This window comes from Ochotona princeps, chromosome 14, assembly GCF_030435755.1.
Source record: "Ochotona princeps isolate mOchPri1 chromosome 14, mOchPri1.hap1, whole genome shotgun sequence".
NCBI classification, from domain to species: domain Eukaryota; kingdom Metazoa; phylum Chordata; class Mammalia; order Lagomorpha; family Ochotonidae; genus Ochotona; species Ochotona princeps.
In genome coordinates, this window is record NC_080845.1 from 45986208 (window position 1) to 46004882 (window position 18675).

The 18675-nt window shown below is 41.0% G+C and overlaps 1 protein-coding gene across 1 annotated transcript in view; it reads left to right on the top strand.

The window, feature by feature from the left end:
* Nucleotides 1-18675, top strand: part of BNC2 (basonuclin zinc finger protein 2) — a 432023-nt gene that overhangs the window by 397718 nt on the left and 15630 nt on the right. Inside the window, exon 7 of the mRNA XM_058672661.1 lies at nt 13905-15874. Coding sequence (XP_058528644.1) covers nt 13905-15874 — 1970 coding nt within the window. The remainder of the gene's footprint in view (nt 1-13904; nt 15875-18675) is intronic.

Sequence of the window (18675 nt, forward strand, 5' to 3'; positions counted from 1 at the left end):
ATTTTAAAAAATTGTACTGAAATAAACTTATTTAATTCCAGTTTGCAGGTACCTTTTGAAGTCCCTGCATATGGTACCTAGAATCTTTGCTGGCTCATTATCAGAACCCAGCAAAGTACAGAAACTGTTCTGGTTCCTTAATCTCATAGCTCTAGCAGTTAGCTAATTTCTTATCCCTTTTTATAAAGAAAGAAATGAAGGCAGAGAGTATGTATTATCCAAAGCACTGCTTCTGCCTGAAAATAGTATGTTAGCAGAAAATCATGCCTTCATATATTTTAGTTTGGGTGTTATTTTCTTTGTATATTTTTTTTCCTTCCAGAATTCAGATAGAAGTCCTGTTTGAGCAACTGGTTACACTGAGCTGTGTAGGCTGAATCCCTAAAGAAATGCTCAGAGGGACGATTTTTCTCATAAATAGATAGAGCAAATGAAGAAGAGAAATGAGAAATTTCAGGCCTGATGAGAAGACTGGAAGAGAATTCATGAATGAATAAATACAAAGAGTTATTTGCCGAAGTGAAATGATGGAAGGAAGTCAGTGCACACATGCGCACACTTGTAGTTGTGCTGGGTTGTTATTTCTGCATCTGATACTCAACAGTCTGATTTAGTTCTTTTATTCACTCCATAGGCCTTTACAAGATAACCACCATGCAAGAGACACTGTTGTACTTTGCTTTGTAATTCTTTGTACACTGGGATTTACCTTTGCTCAGGAAAGAGTTCAATATAGATGCAATATTCTTTCTTAAAAGCATTTTCTATGAACAGTACCTAATTTAAGGTACTAGTAGAGAAAAAATGGTGAGGACTATATCTTGAAAGTACATATGTGTTGCTAAAACTGCCATTCTCTTCTTCCTCCCAGCCCCTGTGTCTTGCATGTTAGTAATTGGGATGCATGCTTGCAGCAGGGCTCCTGAAGAATGACTTTATATTCCTGATTAGAATCTACTGAAACCCAGGGTGTGGCAGTAGGATGGGAAGCTATCTAGAAGAAAAGGAAAGCATTGTGTGAAGGTATTGGACTAAGTCAATAGAGCTGGACCCTTGTCCCATGCGTTTTACTGGCACTTGGGCCTCATGGTCTTAGGAAAGACATCAAACCCTGTTCTCATATATGAAACAGAGTTGGCACCAGATGATTTCCGAGCTGCCCCTCAGCTCTTCCATTCGTGGTATGAATAAACACAGCCAGCATTGATGCATCTTACCAGTTGTACTGATAATAAACCTGTGATAAATAGATACACATGATCCAGAAATATCAGCAGACAACTGAAGAGGCAGATTGATGTTGCTGGGAGTGTGGAGAAAGAAGGAAAAAGAGTAGAATGGGAAACATTTCATAGGTTCAACTCAGTTGTGGCTTGAAGGCTGCGATGGTTGTGCCAGAAAAGCTGAGGGGCACCAGAAGCAGGGATGGATTGGGATCATTTATGCCAAGTAGCTCTGCACACTGAAGCTTCAGGGTCCTAGGCAGAAGGTGACACTGGAGAGGTAGCTCAGATTGACATCAAGTGAACTTCAAGTGTCATTTACCAAGAGGATCCACGAAAGGCTTGCTAGGAAGGGGAACGCAGTAGTCCCAGCCCTCATTGTTTAAAAATTTGTTCAGAGTGTATAAAGTCTACTGAAGTGGTGGGTGTTGGTTCAGATATTGACATGCCGCTTGAGTCACCTGCTCCCATAGTGGAGTGCTGTGGTTTGTTTCCAGGCTCTGTACCTCATTCCAGCATCCTGCTGACGCTTACCCTGGGAGGTAGCAGGTGACGGCCAAAGTAGTTGAGTCCGCCAACCACATGAGAGGCAGGTATTGAGTTCCTAGCCCATGTTCAGCTACAGCAAGCATTTGAAGTGTGAACCAGCAGAAGAGCGATCTCTTTTGGTCTCTGTTTCTCTCTTGAAAGAAATAACATTTTTAAAATTAATACAGGATCTCTGTTATTTGTATATCTGTTAACACCCACATGCCTCTTGATAGTTGTATTGATACATCTTCCTTTTTGTAATCAGCACTGATTTCACATATTCCATTTAATACTATCTGTGCTTGTCATCTTTCAAGTGACACTGAGAGTTTAACTCCTTTGATTATTCCCTAGTCACACATTGATTTTTCCAAGGAAGGCAGAAAGGGGAATGACGTTAGGAAAGGGAAAAGGCAGAGTCATTATAGTTGCTGTTCTCTGAAACAACTAAAGGAGGAGGGTGTGATGTTTCCTCATATAAAGCATGGTAATATTTAAAGAGATAAAAGTGTCAACTACCATGGCTTGATCATTACCGCTTGTATCAATACTGTACCTGTAAATGAATACAGATGTTATTTGTCAATGAAGAAATGCAAATAGAAATTCAGTTTCCTCAGTTTGATACCCATAGCTAGCCTAGGTAGTTAGAACAATCAGAATAGATTTTAATTCTTTAGTGGCTGACACAGTTATCATGTCTTAACTGGGCCTTCATTCCCTTTAACTGGAGAGGCTGAAAGAAAAGAGCATGCTCTGTTGTTTCCATTTTTGCCTGCAGCACCTGCTTCATGGAAGCTGCATTGCCTGAACACAAGGCGGACAGTAAGATGTGTCCCTGGGGATCGGAGCCCTAGGGGTTGTGCTTAGAATCCATCAGGCCCCTGGGCTAAGTGTGTCAACTCTGCCTTTCATGTTTTCCATTCCTTTTGCTGCAGCTTTTTCTTCCAGGCTGTCCCACAAGTACACTGGAAGGTGCTGGATGTGTGTGCATGCATGCCTATACCAAACAGCTTTCTCATCAGTGTTGTGAGCCCTTGCTTACCAACCCAGAGCTGTCAGAAAGCCATTGGATGCCCACTCCGTACCCGCCTCACTAATTGATAGTTGAAAGCCATCCTTTGGTTTGGGTTGGATGTGCTATTTACACTTGCCAGTTATCAGCCACCTTCATGTCATCAAACAGAGGCATTATGAATGATTCCCATTTCAAAATGTTTTAATATGCTCATTAAATAGCCATCTCAGGAAGCCAGATGTTTCTGCCCATTCTTTAACAAACATTTATGTATCCGATAATCTGCAGAATCATAGATTTCAGATTAAAAACAAGTTCTTCCAGATTATGTGCAGCTGACTCAATCTTTTTTATTTTTTGTTTAAAGATGTTCATATTGTCCTAATTTTCCCTGTAAATTGTATCAGAGCAGATGTAGTCACCCTAGTGCAGCAATGGACTAAACTAATTTCATTGACGTAAACATTGTTAAACAATTTCAAATGCAACTTTGGAAACAGTGTTTCTGAACCTGTTTAATAATGTTTAAAAATGCATCAATGAAATTGGCTTAGCCTGTGGCCTTTATTACATTATCTGTTCTCAATTACATAGATTCTATGTTTTATGTCTGGAGTAGTTATAAGTAACCGAAAAAAATGATCCCAGCTGGAGAGTGTGGCTTATCCCTAACCCATTTAATTTGATTTAGAATTGATAAACCTTGGAAAATACTTCCAGAATGCCCTATCAGCTATTAAATAGTAGGAAATGCATTCAGGAGGTCAGACTGGCATTACTATTTCAGCGTCTTTTTTTTTCTTTTATCCCCACTGCTTTTCACCTTCCACTCACCCCCAGGTCCTCCTCAATCGTGACTCCCACTACCACATGACAAGCTATCAACACTGAAATGCAACCTAAAACTCCGAAGATGTTGGTACTAATTGTAAAATTGCTAAAATCCAAGCTCCATGCCGAAAGTTTTTTTTTTTTAGTTTAATTTCAGAAGTAGTATTTAAGTGATGACATGCAGTAATTTGTTCATTCTTCTGTCAGCATGATTTACAAGGCAATGGCAGATAAACACAGCAATACAAGATTCATTTACAGTGACACAATGGCAGAGACACAGAGCAGAACCCTGCCTATGAGATAAAGTGGACTGAGTGACTTATGCAGTAATTAGGGGATAATTGTCATTAACCTCGCAAACAGTAGTTTACCCATATTGTTTAAAAGGCTCCAGGATGCGTAATGACAAGGTAATCTGTCAAAGCGCTAGGGGGAAATATTAATAAGATTTGTGCAAGCCTGGATAGAAAATATGCAGAAAGCAGCCACATTAAGCTAATTGGTGGATGAATATACACTTGTAAAAGTGCTTCTAATGGCACGTTTGCTGCTCTCCAAATGACTACCGTTAATGTGGAGAAGTGGGCTGCTTGGAAAGTCAGGACTGCTGGGAGAAGGGGGTATTAAGGCGTGCAGACGCCGTTACTGCCTGGTGCTCCTTAATGCTGCTTCCGCCTTTCATCCTTCCTTGTTTGGAATCTCCGAGTTTTTTGTTACGGTAACATATATTGATTACTTACTCCGATTATGCTGTTTTTGATCTGTATTTATTCACTCAGCCACTGATCCCAAATCACCTCTCTTTTGTGCCCAAATAAAGTATGTAATAAGTACTTTGATAGCTGCTCATAAATACACAGAAACACAAACTGTTAATGCATATGCAGATTTATAATTATACACATGTGTATGTGTAGATGCCTTTTACAGACACACACTTAATCCGAACAATCAAAGGAAAGTGCATGCATATCAACAGCCTTGTGTGTGTGTCACAAATAATAATGTGTTCTTCCCTAATGAATGCTAAGGAAGGATATTAATCTTTGTGTTCTACTGCTATTCTTACACCCAGAGAAGAACAAAGTCTAACCTCCCAATACATCTTCAGTGCTCAGTGTGTTTTAGGGAATAACCCAATCCTCATTCTTGCATGGATGACTGCTTGGTGTGTGTCCCATGCCTCTTTCCCTGGCTCCCTCACATCCTACTGAGAATGTTGAAGTTCTTAGGGTTGGCCCTTCAGCTTCAGCTGTGAAGTAATACAGAGTTTAATACATGGAGTAGAATCATCCACTCAAGCGTTGATGCTTTTATACTAGTTTGAGAATTTTGGTTGCACAAATAAAACTGCAGAGATCAGAGGTTGTGGCCTTCAACTGCTCCACGACTTGGGCTTGTACCTGATGCATAAAATCACTATCAGAAACAGTGTTTTACACCCGTTTTGGCTGTTTCAGACATGATAGGGCAGCACATCAGGAAGTGCTAGCATTTCTGGCATTAGTGTTTAGAAATGGACTTGGCAGCACAGCCTCATAAATGCAGACTTCCAACAAGCACAGAGGCAGAACGTGACTCTGTAAAGCTAAGGGGTGTAGACCTCAAGGCAGCCATAGCAGCAGGAGCGCTGGTGAGTTTTGTTGACTGCACAGCGAGTAGACTCAGGTTCCTGAATATGGGCTTTCTCTTGAAATCTTAGGGAAAAGAAAAATGCAGATCATGCCTCACTTCTCTCACATTTCCCTTGCTTTCTCTGAGGATTTCCAACTGTTGCTTTGCCATGCCAAACCATTAGACTGTTCTCCCTCTAGGATCCCAGTGATTATGTCTGACTGTTGAATGCATATCTATTTAAACGTTTTCGGGGGAGAAGGGGGAAGAGCCCCCTGTACACACATGCTGCTATGTTTTGGAACCACCAAGGTGTCTTGAAGACAACAGAAATGGACATAGCTGTGTTGCAGTATAGCACATGCAGCTGGGAGTGGTTCAGTGTTTGAGCAGCAGAATTTTCACAGACCCTGCTCTTGTGATCTAGGGGATTTCCAAGGACTCTTAGGGACTTCTTTGAGAGTTTCACTGGTTTCCGAGTGAAGTTTTTGTTTGAACTGATCATGGAATTGAACCAAGAGTCAAAAATAATCCAGAAGAATTAGTGTTTCTAATCATGTTAGAGATAAGCAGCACCAGATAAAAGCATCAAGGGAAACATGCCGCACACAGGATAAAACGGGGACTGTCATGTAAAGGCGTAGTTTCAGTCAGCAGGCATGCTGTAAAAGCAGGCATGGTTAGACAAGATGTTTAAAAGTAAAAGTATCTACCCTGGGGTTCCAAATGTTTTAGTTGAAATGATTTGTGTGTCCAGATGCTAGGCATAGAATGCTGGAATTTTAAAGCTGGTTTTGCTAAAGTTTAGCAATGTCAGTAAGGCTTTTGTTTACCCTTGAGCAACTGAAGCTTGGTGCTGCTTATTTCATGGCCACACTGGACTTTGGCAAGGAGCAAGAAGACTAGAACTTAGATTTACTCACGCACGTTCCTGAGGTTGAATGTGTGTTAATTATATTCGGCATAATTCAAAATTGACACTTTAAGAAACAAACTCTGTTTTAGTCTTCAAGCATAGAGTTTGATAGTCTATGCTGAAGTTCAGGACTCAGGGATAATTAAATATTAAAGGTTGCTATGCTAGGTATATATCCACTAGATTTTAGATTTTCTGTTTTAAAATTGAAATGATTTGGAATATACTGTTACTAAATGTCAAAATGCATTTGTCTTTTAAAGTTTTCAAGCTTGATTTAAAACGGAACTAGGTAACTTGAAAAATGCTTGTGATTCTTTGAAATGCAGTTCTAACATTGCAGAAAGTTATTCCTCTGACTTTTGTTTTAATATAGTAAAGCAAGACACCTGTTTTATTTATTTACAAAGAAATGCCTATGGAGGAGATGCATATGGCCAGATAAGCCCAAATTCCTGGGTGCTAGAAAGAAATCCTGACTGGCTTTTAATAGCTCTCAGTTGAAGCTTCTGTGATTAAATATGTTGTAACCCCATAGTGATGTATCAAAATTACAGTTCTTAAATAAACCTGTTGTACTGTTATTTAGGGAAAGGGGGGATAGTAGTCGATAAACTGTACTTTCTTATCTGATCCATAATCAAAAATATTATGTAACAAAGAATCTTTTTCTAGTTTAAAATTGAACAAGTTTCTTTTAAGTTTTCTAAATTGTTAGTATTTTCCACAATACATTTTAAACAATATATTTCTAAAATCACAAGAACCATTGTAAAAGGGTGCCTTGCTATTTTCATAGTGTTATTTTTAGAGGTGATCATTTTGAGAGGGTGTTATGGTTGACTTATCATTGACTGTTTTTCTTTTAATAATACTTTATATCTCCACTGAGAAAACATTTCCAAATGTGTATCAGAAAAATACATTACATAAATTTAATTTAATTTTATTTTGAATATCAGAACTGGCACCTACACTTAAATGACTGTGTTGCTTGTCCCTCTGCTGTCCAGGGATGTGCCCCTCCAGCTTCGTTTCACACAAGGGGAGGCACGACCTTGACTTTGTACTTTGTTTGCAAGTAATTTGAGGTACTTTACCTCCTTCTTCTCCTATTCTCTAAAGTCATGTGTGGTTAATGTTATAAGTCTGACTTATAGTGAGAATAATATATGTACATGTTTATTATTGTGTGCACATGAAAAGTAACTGTTAGAAGGTCAGCCAGTTTGTGCAAGCAGTGTTTATAGGGAAAAGAGTTCAATGGCAGCATGCAAGCCAACAAGGACTAAGTATTTTCCTCTTGATAGAAAACTACATGAAAAGATTTTGTGAGATCTCCAGGATTCTAACCAGTCCTGGATATTCCTGTAGTGTTCATTTCTCCTGGGTGCTAGAGGGCAGAGGAGGAATAGAAAAAGAAATTTCAACTCATTTTTTCTTAATCTTATGTGCTGAGTTTAGCATCAGCTTCTGTAATCACAGCAAACTGCTACATACTGAGCTCAAATGTTTGTTCACGCCATAAAGACTGCCATGGGTAGATGAAGAAAGTGAACTCCTATTTGTTTTCTAAAGGAGATATTCCCATGGATAAATGTTACCAAGAAAAAAATCAGTCTTGGGTTTTTTTGCCTGAAAGTCTTTCTGTCTATGCCATACCCTGATGAGTCTCTCTTCTGGGAGATCTCTATCCTAGAGAAGACAAGACGGAGTCCAGAGGCTTTGGGCCAACACCACATGTTAAAGGAAAAGTGACGCTCTTGAGAAATTCTATGAAATAGAAATTTACAAATCATGGAAATTGAGTAGGGTTTTCATTGCCCAAAACAAATGTTGATTTAAAAAATAAATTAAGTCTAATTTGAACCATTTGTTGCAATCATATTATGAAGGAGTGTATTACAGATATTACAGTTGTTTCAGCTGGCCTCCTAGAAGTGTTCATTTAAAATCCTGGAAAAGCGCAGTCCCATAAAAGAACTTTGTGTGAACAGAAAATGGTAAAATTTTCTTATTTGCACAAACAAGCTTCCCTGCTGTAAGTGGTGTGTGCTGCAAGTGCATCTTTCTCAGACAGTGCCCAGCAAGAAATATGTTTAAATGTAAATCTGCTGAAGTAAATAAGCATACCAAGCTCTTTTCCCACATAAGTTCAAGTGTTTCTCAGAAATTATCACAACATTGCTTGAAAAATTTCCCTAAGTACTTCCCAGAATCTATCATTTTCAATAGGAATTTTTTCTGTTACCATTTGTATTCATCTCCCTTTCTTGCCTGTTTGAATATGCTCTCATACACCAGGCAGACACACAGACAATGAACCATGCACAACACTTGACTGCCAAATCCAATCAAAGAACAGAATATAATGTACAACAAAGTTGGCTCTGAAAGCAGTGCAGAGCACCAAGATCTGCTCAATGTTTTGACTAAACATGTAAAAAATGTTTCTAAAAGAAGGACAATTTAAAGTTGAAATATTTATTTGTTACGTATGCTGTCTTAGCTGTAAAACAAGTAACTAGGGACAAGAATTTGCCATATGGGTGAAGAATTTGCCACTTTGGACACCCACATCCAATACCAAGGTGTTTGAGTTTGAGTGCTGGCTCTGTTCTCAGTTCCAGCTTCCTGCTTTCTGCTCATGTACACCTTGGGAGACAACAGGTGATGACTCTAGAAGTTGGGTCCCTGCCACCCAAGTGGGAGACCTGGACTAGGTCCCAGGCTCTTGGATTCTGACTGGTCCAGTACTAGCTGCTGTAGCCATTTCAGAAGTACAATTTTCAAAGTAAACAGAATAGGTAACTTGTCCTTCTACCAACTATAGGGTAGAGGTGGTACGGAGAAGTTAGTTTGTTTTCTTAAAATTAATTTGGAACATGCAAAGACTTCTCCCTCAAACTCCCATTATGGTTAGCACTCAAAACTAGCTCTGTGCAACCCACAGGTTGCATCCAGGAGTTCTCTTGTCTGGTGACCCCCTTTGGGGTGCTATTGTTTTTATCCACTGAGATAATGGTTGGAGCCTATCACTTGCTCTTCAGGTGACCCAGAAGTTACATAATGTGTCTCCTAATTTCTGGATCATGTTCTAACCAGGAGGCAAGTGGAGACAAGTAAAGTTAGTTTATCAACTTTCTCACAATGTATTAATGAAGGTGAGTGTATGGCCCATGGCTGCCACATACTGGTGTTAGCTCTGTAGAAAAGTGGTCTCCAAACTTTTGTGGTTACATATGCTATTAGCAAAAACTGTATGCGCCTGCACCTCCTTCCTGTGTCGGAGAAGGATTATCTTCCATCCTGTATTTGTAGGAGAAAATGGAAAAGTGTTTGTGCTCTGATCACAATATCAGGCAGGATTCCAGAAATTAGATGGCCTATAAGTAGTAGAAAGTGTGACTATTGAGTTGTGGGTACAACATTTTATACATTTTACATGATTTAATTTTAGAAATAACCTTCATTGAGATACACGTTCCATGCAGTAAAATCTACTAACTTTAAGTGCATAGTCCATAAAGTCAGTTAAACACCAGCATAGTCATGATATAGAACATGATATAGCCCCAAAACATCATAGTCATGATATAGAGCGTTTACATCCCCAAAGTTCCCCAGTGTTCTTTTGTAGTCAGTCCATTCCACTACCCACAGTTATCTACTTTCTGTTGTATAAACTTTAGTTTCCCTCTCTTGTTTTAGATTTCCACATGATTGGGATGGTAGGGTACATTGTATTTTGGGTGTGTCTTTCATTGTTAGCATGTTTTGAGTCATCGCTGCTAAAGTGTGTATTAGGAATTGATGCCCGTTAATTGCCCCTTAGTCTTCCATTGTATAGATATCCTAAAATTGATTTATCCTTAAGACTTAAACATTAGAAAACCTGTATAATGGAGACTAAATATTAGGAAGTGATGATGCATTGCAGTATGAAACTGTTAAATACATCTTGACAATAGGATATTGGACTTTCTACAGTTGTCTGTACCTGTAACTCCATGATACACTTAAATAGTAGAATGTTGGCCTTTTGACTATTGATAAAGGGATATACTATTTTAATAATATGGGGGGAAATGAAAAGAAGGAGGATGGCAAGGGAGGAAGGAGAGGGGAAGTGGGGATCCCTATACCTAGCAAACTGTATCATGGATTTTATAAATAAAGTATTAAAAAATATTACCATGTCTTTAGTTGTTTCAGAAGTATCAAATTGTCTGAAAGGTTTTTAAGTGGAAACTCTCAGTTGCAAACTTCCTTTGCTTTTTTTTCTTAAAAAAAAAAGGTGCCCCTGACAGTGATCCATTGTGAATACCACACAAACCCATCCCTAAGCTTAAGCCACTGTTTGAGAATCACTGCACCAGACGGTACTTACTTCTGTCACAATGATCTTTAGAAAAATCCCAGGCCTTTTTCCTTTTGATGGTTCCTAACTCCCTTCAACCAGTTTATCCCTGGCTATACTAACACAGGTAGCTGTTCTTAACAACAAGCTTGTCAGCTCCTTATAAAACATCCACTTGCGCTCTTGCTACACATTCTCCATTTGTGAACATGAGCGCACTAGAAGATCTTGATCGAATCAATGCTCATTTCTTTGGAAAGAACTGTGACAAGTCATATTGCCTGAGTTGTCTTGCCAGGGAGATTCCTGTTTGAGTGTAGTTTTAGATATGCGTCCGCTCGTGAAACACAAATTCTCTGCACAGATGTTGAATTGTTCTGCTGTGTGGGGACAAATCGCTGTCTCAATCACAACCATAAATGAAGCCTCCCTTTTATGATTGGGTTCTAACTCTTGCCCATCTGAGTCTCTTCCACCGATAGTAAGTGGTTTAACAAAATAGTATTGTAGCATTGACAGCTACTTGGGACTAGTAGATGATCGTTAAGGTATGGTTTCAGAAATAGCAATGGGCATTGTAATGGGCCAGGAGAAAGGAGGAACAGACAGGACAGTGCTGTGTTGTTGGGAGAGGGGGAGCGGGGCGGTGATGGAAGTAAGATGCCTCAGGTGGGTTTGAGTTGTTGCTCTGGTTTCTAGACTTACTTTAACACCAGAGGCTGCCATCTGTGTCAGTACATTTTTGACATGCAGATTTAGGTACAGGCTACCAAGGAAGAGCATCAGGAACAAACGTGTGACTGTGCACTGCTCAGATTGGGGTCCAGCTTGAGAAACACCACGGCAATCCATCTCTCCACTCTTCACCTTTGATTTCTCATCTCACAATGTTCTACGCAGTCCAGAGAGCTTTGATAATAGTGTTGTGGTAACATAATGTCTGTGAAATCACCACATATTTTTCTATTTACCTGTAACACCAGAATCCCCCTATTTGAAAATGACAATTGCAAAATTCCGGAATCCTCTGGAGTTGCTGTGCGCCAACATCATGATGTGATTGTTCTAAGCTCTGTGGACACTCACATACATGAACCCTATAAAGAACAGCACAAGCTTGTCCGAGCTTCTCTTTTTAAAAATAAAGAAAAATCATTCAAGTAGATGACACATTTCTACTTAATAAAATCAGTAGTAATGATTTTGACCCAGAAGGAACATTTTACCAAAGACTGAGGAAAATCTTTGCCACAGTCAAAAGAATGCTGCTCCTTCTAGCCTCATCCTGTTCCACTTAGTGTAATATCTTAGTGTAATACCTAGAATTGTTAGAACTAGGAAGGGTTTTTTTTTCAAAATTTTTACCTTGCACCTTTTTTGAATTTTTTTTTAAAGATTTTATTCATTTTATTACAGCCAGATATACAGAGAGAAGGAGAGACAGAGAGGAAGATCTTCCGTCCAATGATTCACTCCCCAAGTGAGCCGCAACGGGCCGGTGCGCACCGATACGATGCCGGGAACCAGGAACCTCTTCCGGGTCTCCCACGCGGGTGCAGTGTCCCAATGCATTGGGCCGTCCTCGACTGCTTTCCCAGGCCACAAGCAGGGAGCTGGATGGGAAGTGGAGCTGCTAGGATTAGAACCGGCGCCCATATGGGATCCCGGGGCTTTCAAGGCGAGGACTTTAGCCGCTAGGTCACGCCGCCGGGCCCCCTTTCTTGAATTTTTTAAACAAGTATTTATTTGCGTTTTTAATCTAAAGGGCAGAGAGAGAGAGCGAGAGCGCACACAGTAAACCAAGAGAGACCTTCTATCCATTGGTTCACACGGAACATGCATGCAACAACCACAGTGAAGCCAGGAGCCCAGGAGTCAACCTGGGTCTCCTGCAGGAGTGTTGGGGATACAAGTGCTCAGATTGTAATCTGCCATCCCCCAGCATGAGCATTAGCAAGGAGCTATGACTACTGATGATTGTAAAATCTATTCTTGCTGACCTTTACACTAAAGGGTAAGATCCCATGTGGCATGTCCTTCAGTTTTGTTTTTGTTTCACATTTTCTCCTGATTGGGTAGAGGATGTAAATTCTTGACTAGTCTACCACCAAAGTGGCACTGTACCCCTCCCTGGGTAGCTTATCACGAGACCCATGCTGTTGTGACTTCCACCAGTCACATTAACTGATCATTCGTTGCAGCTGGCATCTTTTAGAATCTCTGTTGTCCAGTTCTGCTTTGTTGTCCTTTTTGATTGAAAAGTGCTATGTCATTTTGGTTTAATGCTTGCTTAAACTGATTCGTGGAGCAAGTGTCACTCACACAGAGTACCAAAGTGTCGTGTCCTGCCACCCTAAAAAATGATGGAGTCATTATTTCAGTGAATAAATTTCTCTCAATCCTTGCTGAAATGGATTGCCCAATGTTACTGTGCAGGATTTTTAAGTCCTACCTCCAGGCGAATCTCATAGTTACTAGCAAAAATGAAAGTGTGAAATGCTTTTTAATGTATATTTAACAACACTGCTGATTACTGATGTGTAGTCTCTGTGGACTCCATGGACTATCAGAGGAGGGTGCTGAGACAACTTTCCACACATTTATTCTATCTAAACCCATCACATGTTTACTTTTCAAATATCTATGACTACCATTGATAAAAGGATCATAAAAAGTCAGCGACTTCAAGTCTAACTCTGGCTTTGAAGTGTGAGGAAAGGTATGATTACTTTTTACAAGCAAGATCTTCCTTACTGCACCTTGTGAAAATGTCTTCTCTCAAATGGGACTAGAATATAGTCATTTAAAAGAAAAAAAAAGATGCAGTTTAGTGTTGGAACTAAGTGGAGTAATGCTACTTGATTCATCTTTTTGATTCAAAAATTCATATAACTTCTATTTAAAGGACTTTTCAACATTGAATTCAGTATCATGTCTGTTTGTGTTAAAGAAGTAAATTTTGCAAAATGCACTGAATTTGTTCTTAGGGTGTCACTGTATAATAAGGATTAAGGTACCTTTTTTTTTCATTTATACTGGGTTGCACAGCCAGAGTTCACGTCTTACACTAATATATGGTAAGTAGTTGCCTAGTATATAGATCATTGTTGTTAAAATAGCAGTACTGAAGGCGTGTTAGATCACAGAGCCCCAGTGGTCTCCATTGTGTTTGCTTTGACATTATTAAACTCAATCTGTTTCTCTAACTGTGACTCTAATGACTACATTTGCATGGCAGAGAAGTTTGCTTTGTGGGTTGACTTTTATTAACAGTGCTTGCATGTTGTTTTCTGCTCCTGTTCTCAGTGTTTCATGAGCAGCCAGAGCACCTTCAACTGCATTGAATAATTATGCACAATCAATAAGCTTTTGTGTTTGTCTTTGTTGTTTCTTTGATGTGGCCTGTAGGATGCTGCCGGCAAGGTACTGGACCGTTGGGCCATCATGTCTCGAGAAGAGGAAATCATCACCCTTCAGCAGTTCCTGCGGTTTGGAGAAACCAAATCCATCGTGGAGCTGATGGCAATTCAGGAGAAAGAAGGGCAGGCCGTGGCTGTGCCATCTTCAAAGACAGACTCAGATATAAGGACTTTCATTGAGAGCAATAATCGCACCAGGAGTCCCAGCCTCCTTGCTCACTTAGAGAACAGCAATCCTTCCAGCATTCATCACTTCGAAAACATCCCAAACAGCCTTGCATTTCTGCTGCCATTCCAGTACATAAACCCCGTGTCAGCCCCTCTCCTGGGGTTGCCTCCCAATGGGCTTCTGTTAGAGCAACCAGGACTGAGGCTGCGGGAGCCCAGCCTGTCCACCCAGAATGAATATAATGAGAGCAGTGAATCTGAAGTGTCTCCGACACCCTATAAGAATGATCAGACACCCAACAGAAACGCCCTGACCAGCATCACTAATGTGGAACCCAAAACCGAGCCAGCCTGTGTCTCCCCGATTCAAAATTCTGCCCCCGTCAGTGATCTGTCCAAAACGGAGCACCCAAAGAGCTCATTCCGGATTCACCGAATGAGAAGGATGGGATCAGCCTCTAGGAAAGGCAGGGTGTTCTGTAATGCGTGTGGGAAAACATTCTATGACAAAGGTACGCTGAAAATCCATTATAACGCTGTTCACCTGAAGATCAAACATCGCTGCACCATTGAAGGCTGCAACATGGTCTTCAGCTCCCTCCGAAGCCGTAATCGCCACAGTGCAAATCCCAACCCTCGCCTTCACATGCCCATGCTAAGGAATAACCGAGACAAAGATTTGATTCGTGCCACATCAGGAGCTGCCACTCCTGTCATAGCAAGTACAAAATCAAATCTCACTCTCACAAGTCCTGGCCGGCCCCCAATGGGTTTTACCACTCCCCCACTAGACCCTGTCTTACAGAATCCTCTCCCTAGCCAGCTGGTGTTTTCTGGGCTAAAGACTGTACAACCAGTTCCTCCATTTTATAGAAGTTTACTCACCCCTGGGGAGATGGTGAGTCCTCCCACTTCCCTTCCAACCAGCCCCATCATTCCAACCAGTGGTACCATAGAGCAGCACCCCCCACCACCCTCTGAGCCAGTAGTGCCAGCCGTGATGATGGCCACCCATGAGCCCAGTGCCGACCTGGCACCCAAGAAAAAGCCCAGGAAGTCAAGCATGCCTGTGAAGATCGAGAAGGAAATCATTGACACTGCTGATGAGTTTGACGATGAAGATGATGACCCCCATGATGGCGGAGCTGTGGTCAACGACATGAGCCATGACAATCATTGCCACTCCCAAGAGGAGATGAGCCCAGGCATGTCTGTGAAGGACTTTTCTAAGCACAACAGGCCCCGGTGCATTTCAAGGACTGAAATAAGAAGGGCTGACAGCATGACTTCAGAGGACCAAGAGCCCGAGCGAGACTATGAAAATGAGTCTGAGTCTTCCGAACCCAAACTGGGTGAGGAGTCCATGGAAGGGGATGAACACATCCATAGTGAGGTGAGCGAAAAGGTCCTGATGACCAGTGAGAGGCCAGAGGAGAACCACACAGAACCCTCTCACGAGGACGTTATCAAAGTCAAAGAAGAGTTCACAGATCCCACGTATGACATGTTTTACATGAGCCAGTATGGACTGTACAATGGTGGTGGGGCCAGCATGGCTGCCCTGCACGACAGTTTTACATCATCCCTGAATTATGGCAGCCCTCAGAAGTTCTCCCCAGAAGGGGACCTGTGTTCTAGCCCAGACCCCAAAATCTGTTACGTGTGCAAGAAGAGTTTCAAAAGCTCCTACAGCGTGAAGCTTCACTACAGGAACGTTCACTTGAAAGAGATGCATGTGTGCACGGTGGCTGGCTGCAATGCTGCCTTCCCCTCTCGCCGCAGCAGAGACAGGTCAGTAAATCTCCATGGGCTGCTCCTGCTGGGGGTGGAGGGTGCTGGTTTCAGGCATGTTGGATTTAACATTTAAAAAAAAATCCAACTGAGATGTTTCTTATGCACAATGATCATGAGATGACTAAGCTGCCTTGCTTATGAAGGGTTGTTGCGATTGGTGCTTGCCATAATTAAGCATGCAGAGTCATATGCCACCTGACCCAGTCATGCACGCCATTCTTCTCTGTTTGCTGTGTACATGTGTGTGTAAGTGTGTGTTTCCATGCATTGAGCGTGAATCCATTAACCATATATACAGTTCCCTGCTTCCCCACAAACGTTCACTTAGAAGCCACAGCTTCTTTTTTTATTTATATATATATATATTTGAAGTAGAATTCTGCTTTGCCTTGTGGCTTTTTTAATTAAATCGGTATATTATCTTCATACACACATATTTATCCAATATAGAAACAGAAATTTACGGATGGAAAGACCCATAGGTCCAGGACATCGAGACAGCCTGCATCTCCGTAGGTATAACCAGAAATGTTATCATTCCTTACATAAGTATACAGTGTGTCATTGCATTCTTTCAGAATCATGAAAATATCTGAGGAAAATGAGACCAAAGTTCTTGCTGCTCTGGGGAGAGGGTTTGGTGGTGAGGGCTTCTTGTTTCGCTTCGCAGAACCTTTGAGCATATCTCTGAAAGACAGGCTATCATGGGAATCACACACGGACAGGCACGTATGCATCTACATTCAGGATCCATTAGACTCGATTAGGGGCAGCCTGCAGATGACTTCACAGCCTCGCTATGCAGCTATGGCTCTGCAACACTTGGGCTTAAACAGAAGCAGCTGGCTCAAACCCTTCTGTGTTCTGTATGAATCCTAAAGAAAACTGAATATAAGTGGTCTGTGCCAAGGCGCACAGTGCTGGGTACCAGTTATTCTGCACTCACAGGGATGAGCTTGTGAGCACGTCGCTCCCAGTACACACCAGCCCATCTCAACTCACACACCAGGTAATTTGTTTTTCCGTATTCTCAGATGTGATCTTTGGTTCTACAGTGACTCTTAAAGATATTTGTAGGGAAAATTCCATTAAACATTTGTAGGGAAAAGAAGATTAAAAATGAGATAGTGATTACCAGCTAGGTAGAGCACTCTGACAAAGTAATATGTAATCCAGATACTCCTGAGAAGGAGGGACCAGTCTGTTGACTGCTCTGGTTTGTTATCATATTTGAAAAAATCAATCCCTTTTAAAATAAAAAAATATATATTTTTCCCTTCCACTGAATGAAAAGGGACCTAATCAACCTATAAAAGCAAACTAGGAAAACTAAATGGCTTTCTTTTAGAACTTACCAACTGCTTTGAGAAGAGCACTGTCTTATTAATAATGTCCCCACCCAATTTACCTTGTTCTGTAGAGATGGTTTGCAGTCACAATTTGTTTGCTGTCCCAGCTTCTCACATACAGTGGCTAAATACATCAGATAAGATAGCTTTACTTTCAACAGTAAAATGTCATATTATACTTAATCTCCCTCATGTTTGTAATATCCATTCTTTTACATTTGAAATAATGTACTAGTGATAATGAGGTTAATGCATTAGATTTTTTTCTACGCAAAAAAATAGAAGACTCTTGAAAACTTGCATATAATATTTATGGAAATGGAGTGTTTGAAGACAAGCCAAAGTGTAAGCTTATTTGCATGAATTCCTATAACAGTTTTAGTTGGTTTGCTGCAAATACTGCAGGTTGTAACGCTGGAATAAATAGCTGTGGGACCAAAGAGCTTCAGCCCTGGAACTCTGTGCTTTCATTTATGTCAAACTCCTGGAAAGCACAAGTGAGTGTGTGTTTACGTTCCCGTACAGACGGTGGTGGAGGACCAAGGCTTTGTCTGAGGAACAATATTTATTGATGGTAGAGGAATGTATCAGTCTATATATTCTAAGGTTGGCAACTGGCCAATCGTGGAGAAATTTAGATCAGTGTCCATGCAGCACAGATGGGCCCCAGGTGTGTCCAGTCACACCAATGATAGCAAAACTTCAGAAGACATTTGTGCAAAATATCACACTTCCTGATTTTTTTTAATTTTGGAAATTTGCCTTGATACATGAAGAAAATCTAATTGAAAAAAAGTATTACAGAATGAATAACTTTTGGTTCACATCTGAAACTGTGCTTAAAAAAAAACTCAGTTCTTTAAACCCTTGGGTTAGAAGTTTTTAGAGAAACTCTTCATCCTTTCATTTTTGACATCTTTCTTTCCCTGGCAGGGGAGTGTTTGTTCTTATTGAGTCTCTGACTTGAACTCCTATCATGGTGCGAGCTGCGCTGCCACCAGTGCCTGCAGACAGTGCTGCGTGCGTGCAGGCTCTGCACTCAGCAGGCGGGCGGCAGAAGCACAGTTTGATTCTCCTGCCTTGCTCTTGTCATCATCTCCTTCACAGATGTCAGCCTGTAACAGTGCTACCTTCTTCACAGGGCTCTTGGATCCCATTCCGATCCATCTCTTAGACCTCTCTTCGGTCCTCTTCACTGCCTCTGTGTCAGTCACAAGCCAGGAAGCTTATGCCTGGTTTATTTCTCCCTACAAGCCACTATGAAGCAAAGCTAAGTTTTATCACCTTGACGTAACAGGCCTTCCCAATTGGAGACCCTCCTGTGTCTCATCTCACACCTTCAGACCCGTAATTTCCACTGCCCAGGGTCCTCATCTTATTCACTCTTCATGGTGTTTTCCATGTGCACTAATAGAGGGGGTTCTGAGTAGGGACAGAAATGTGTAGGAC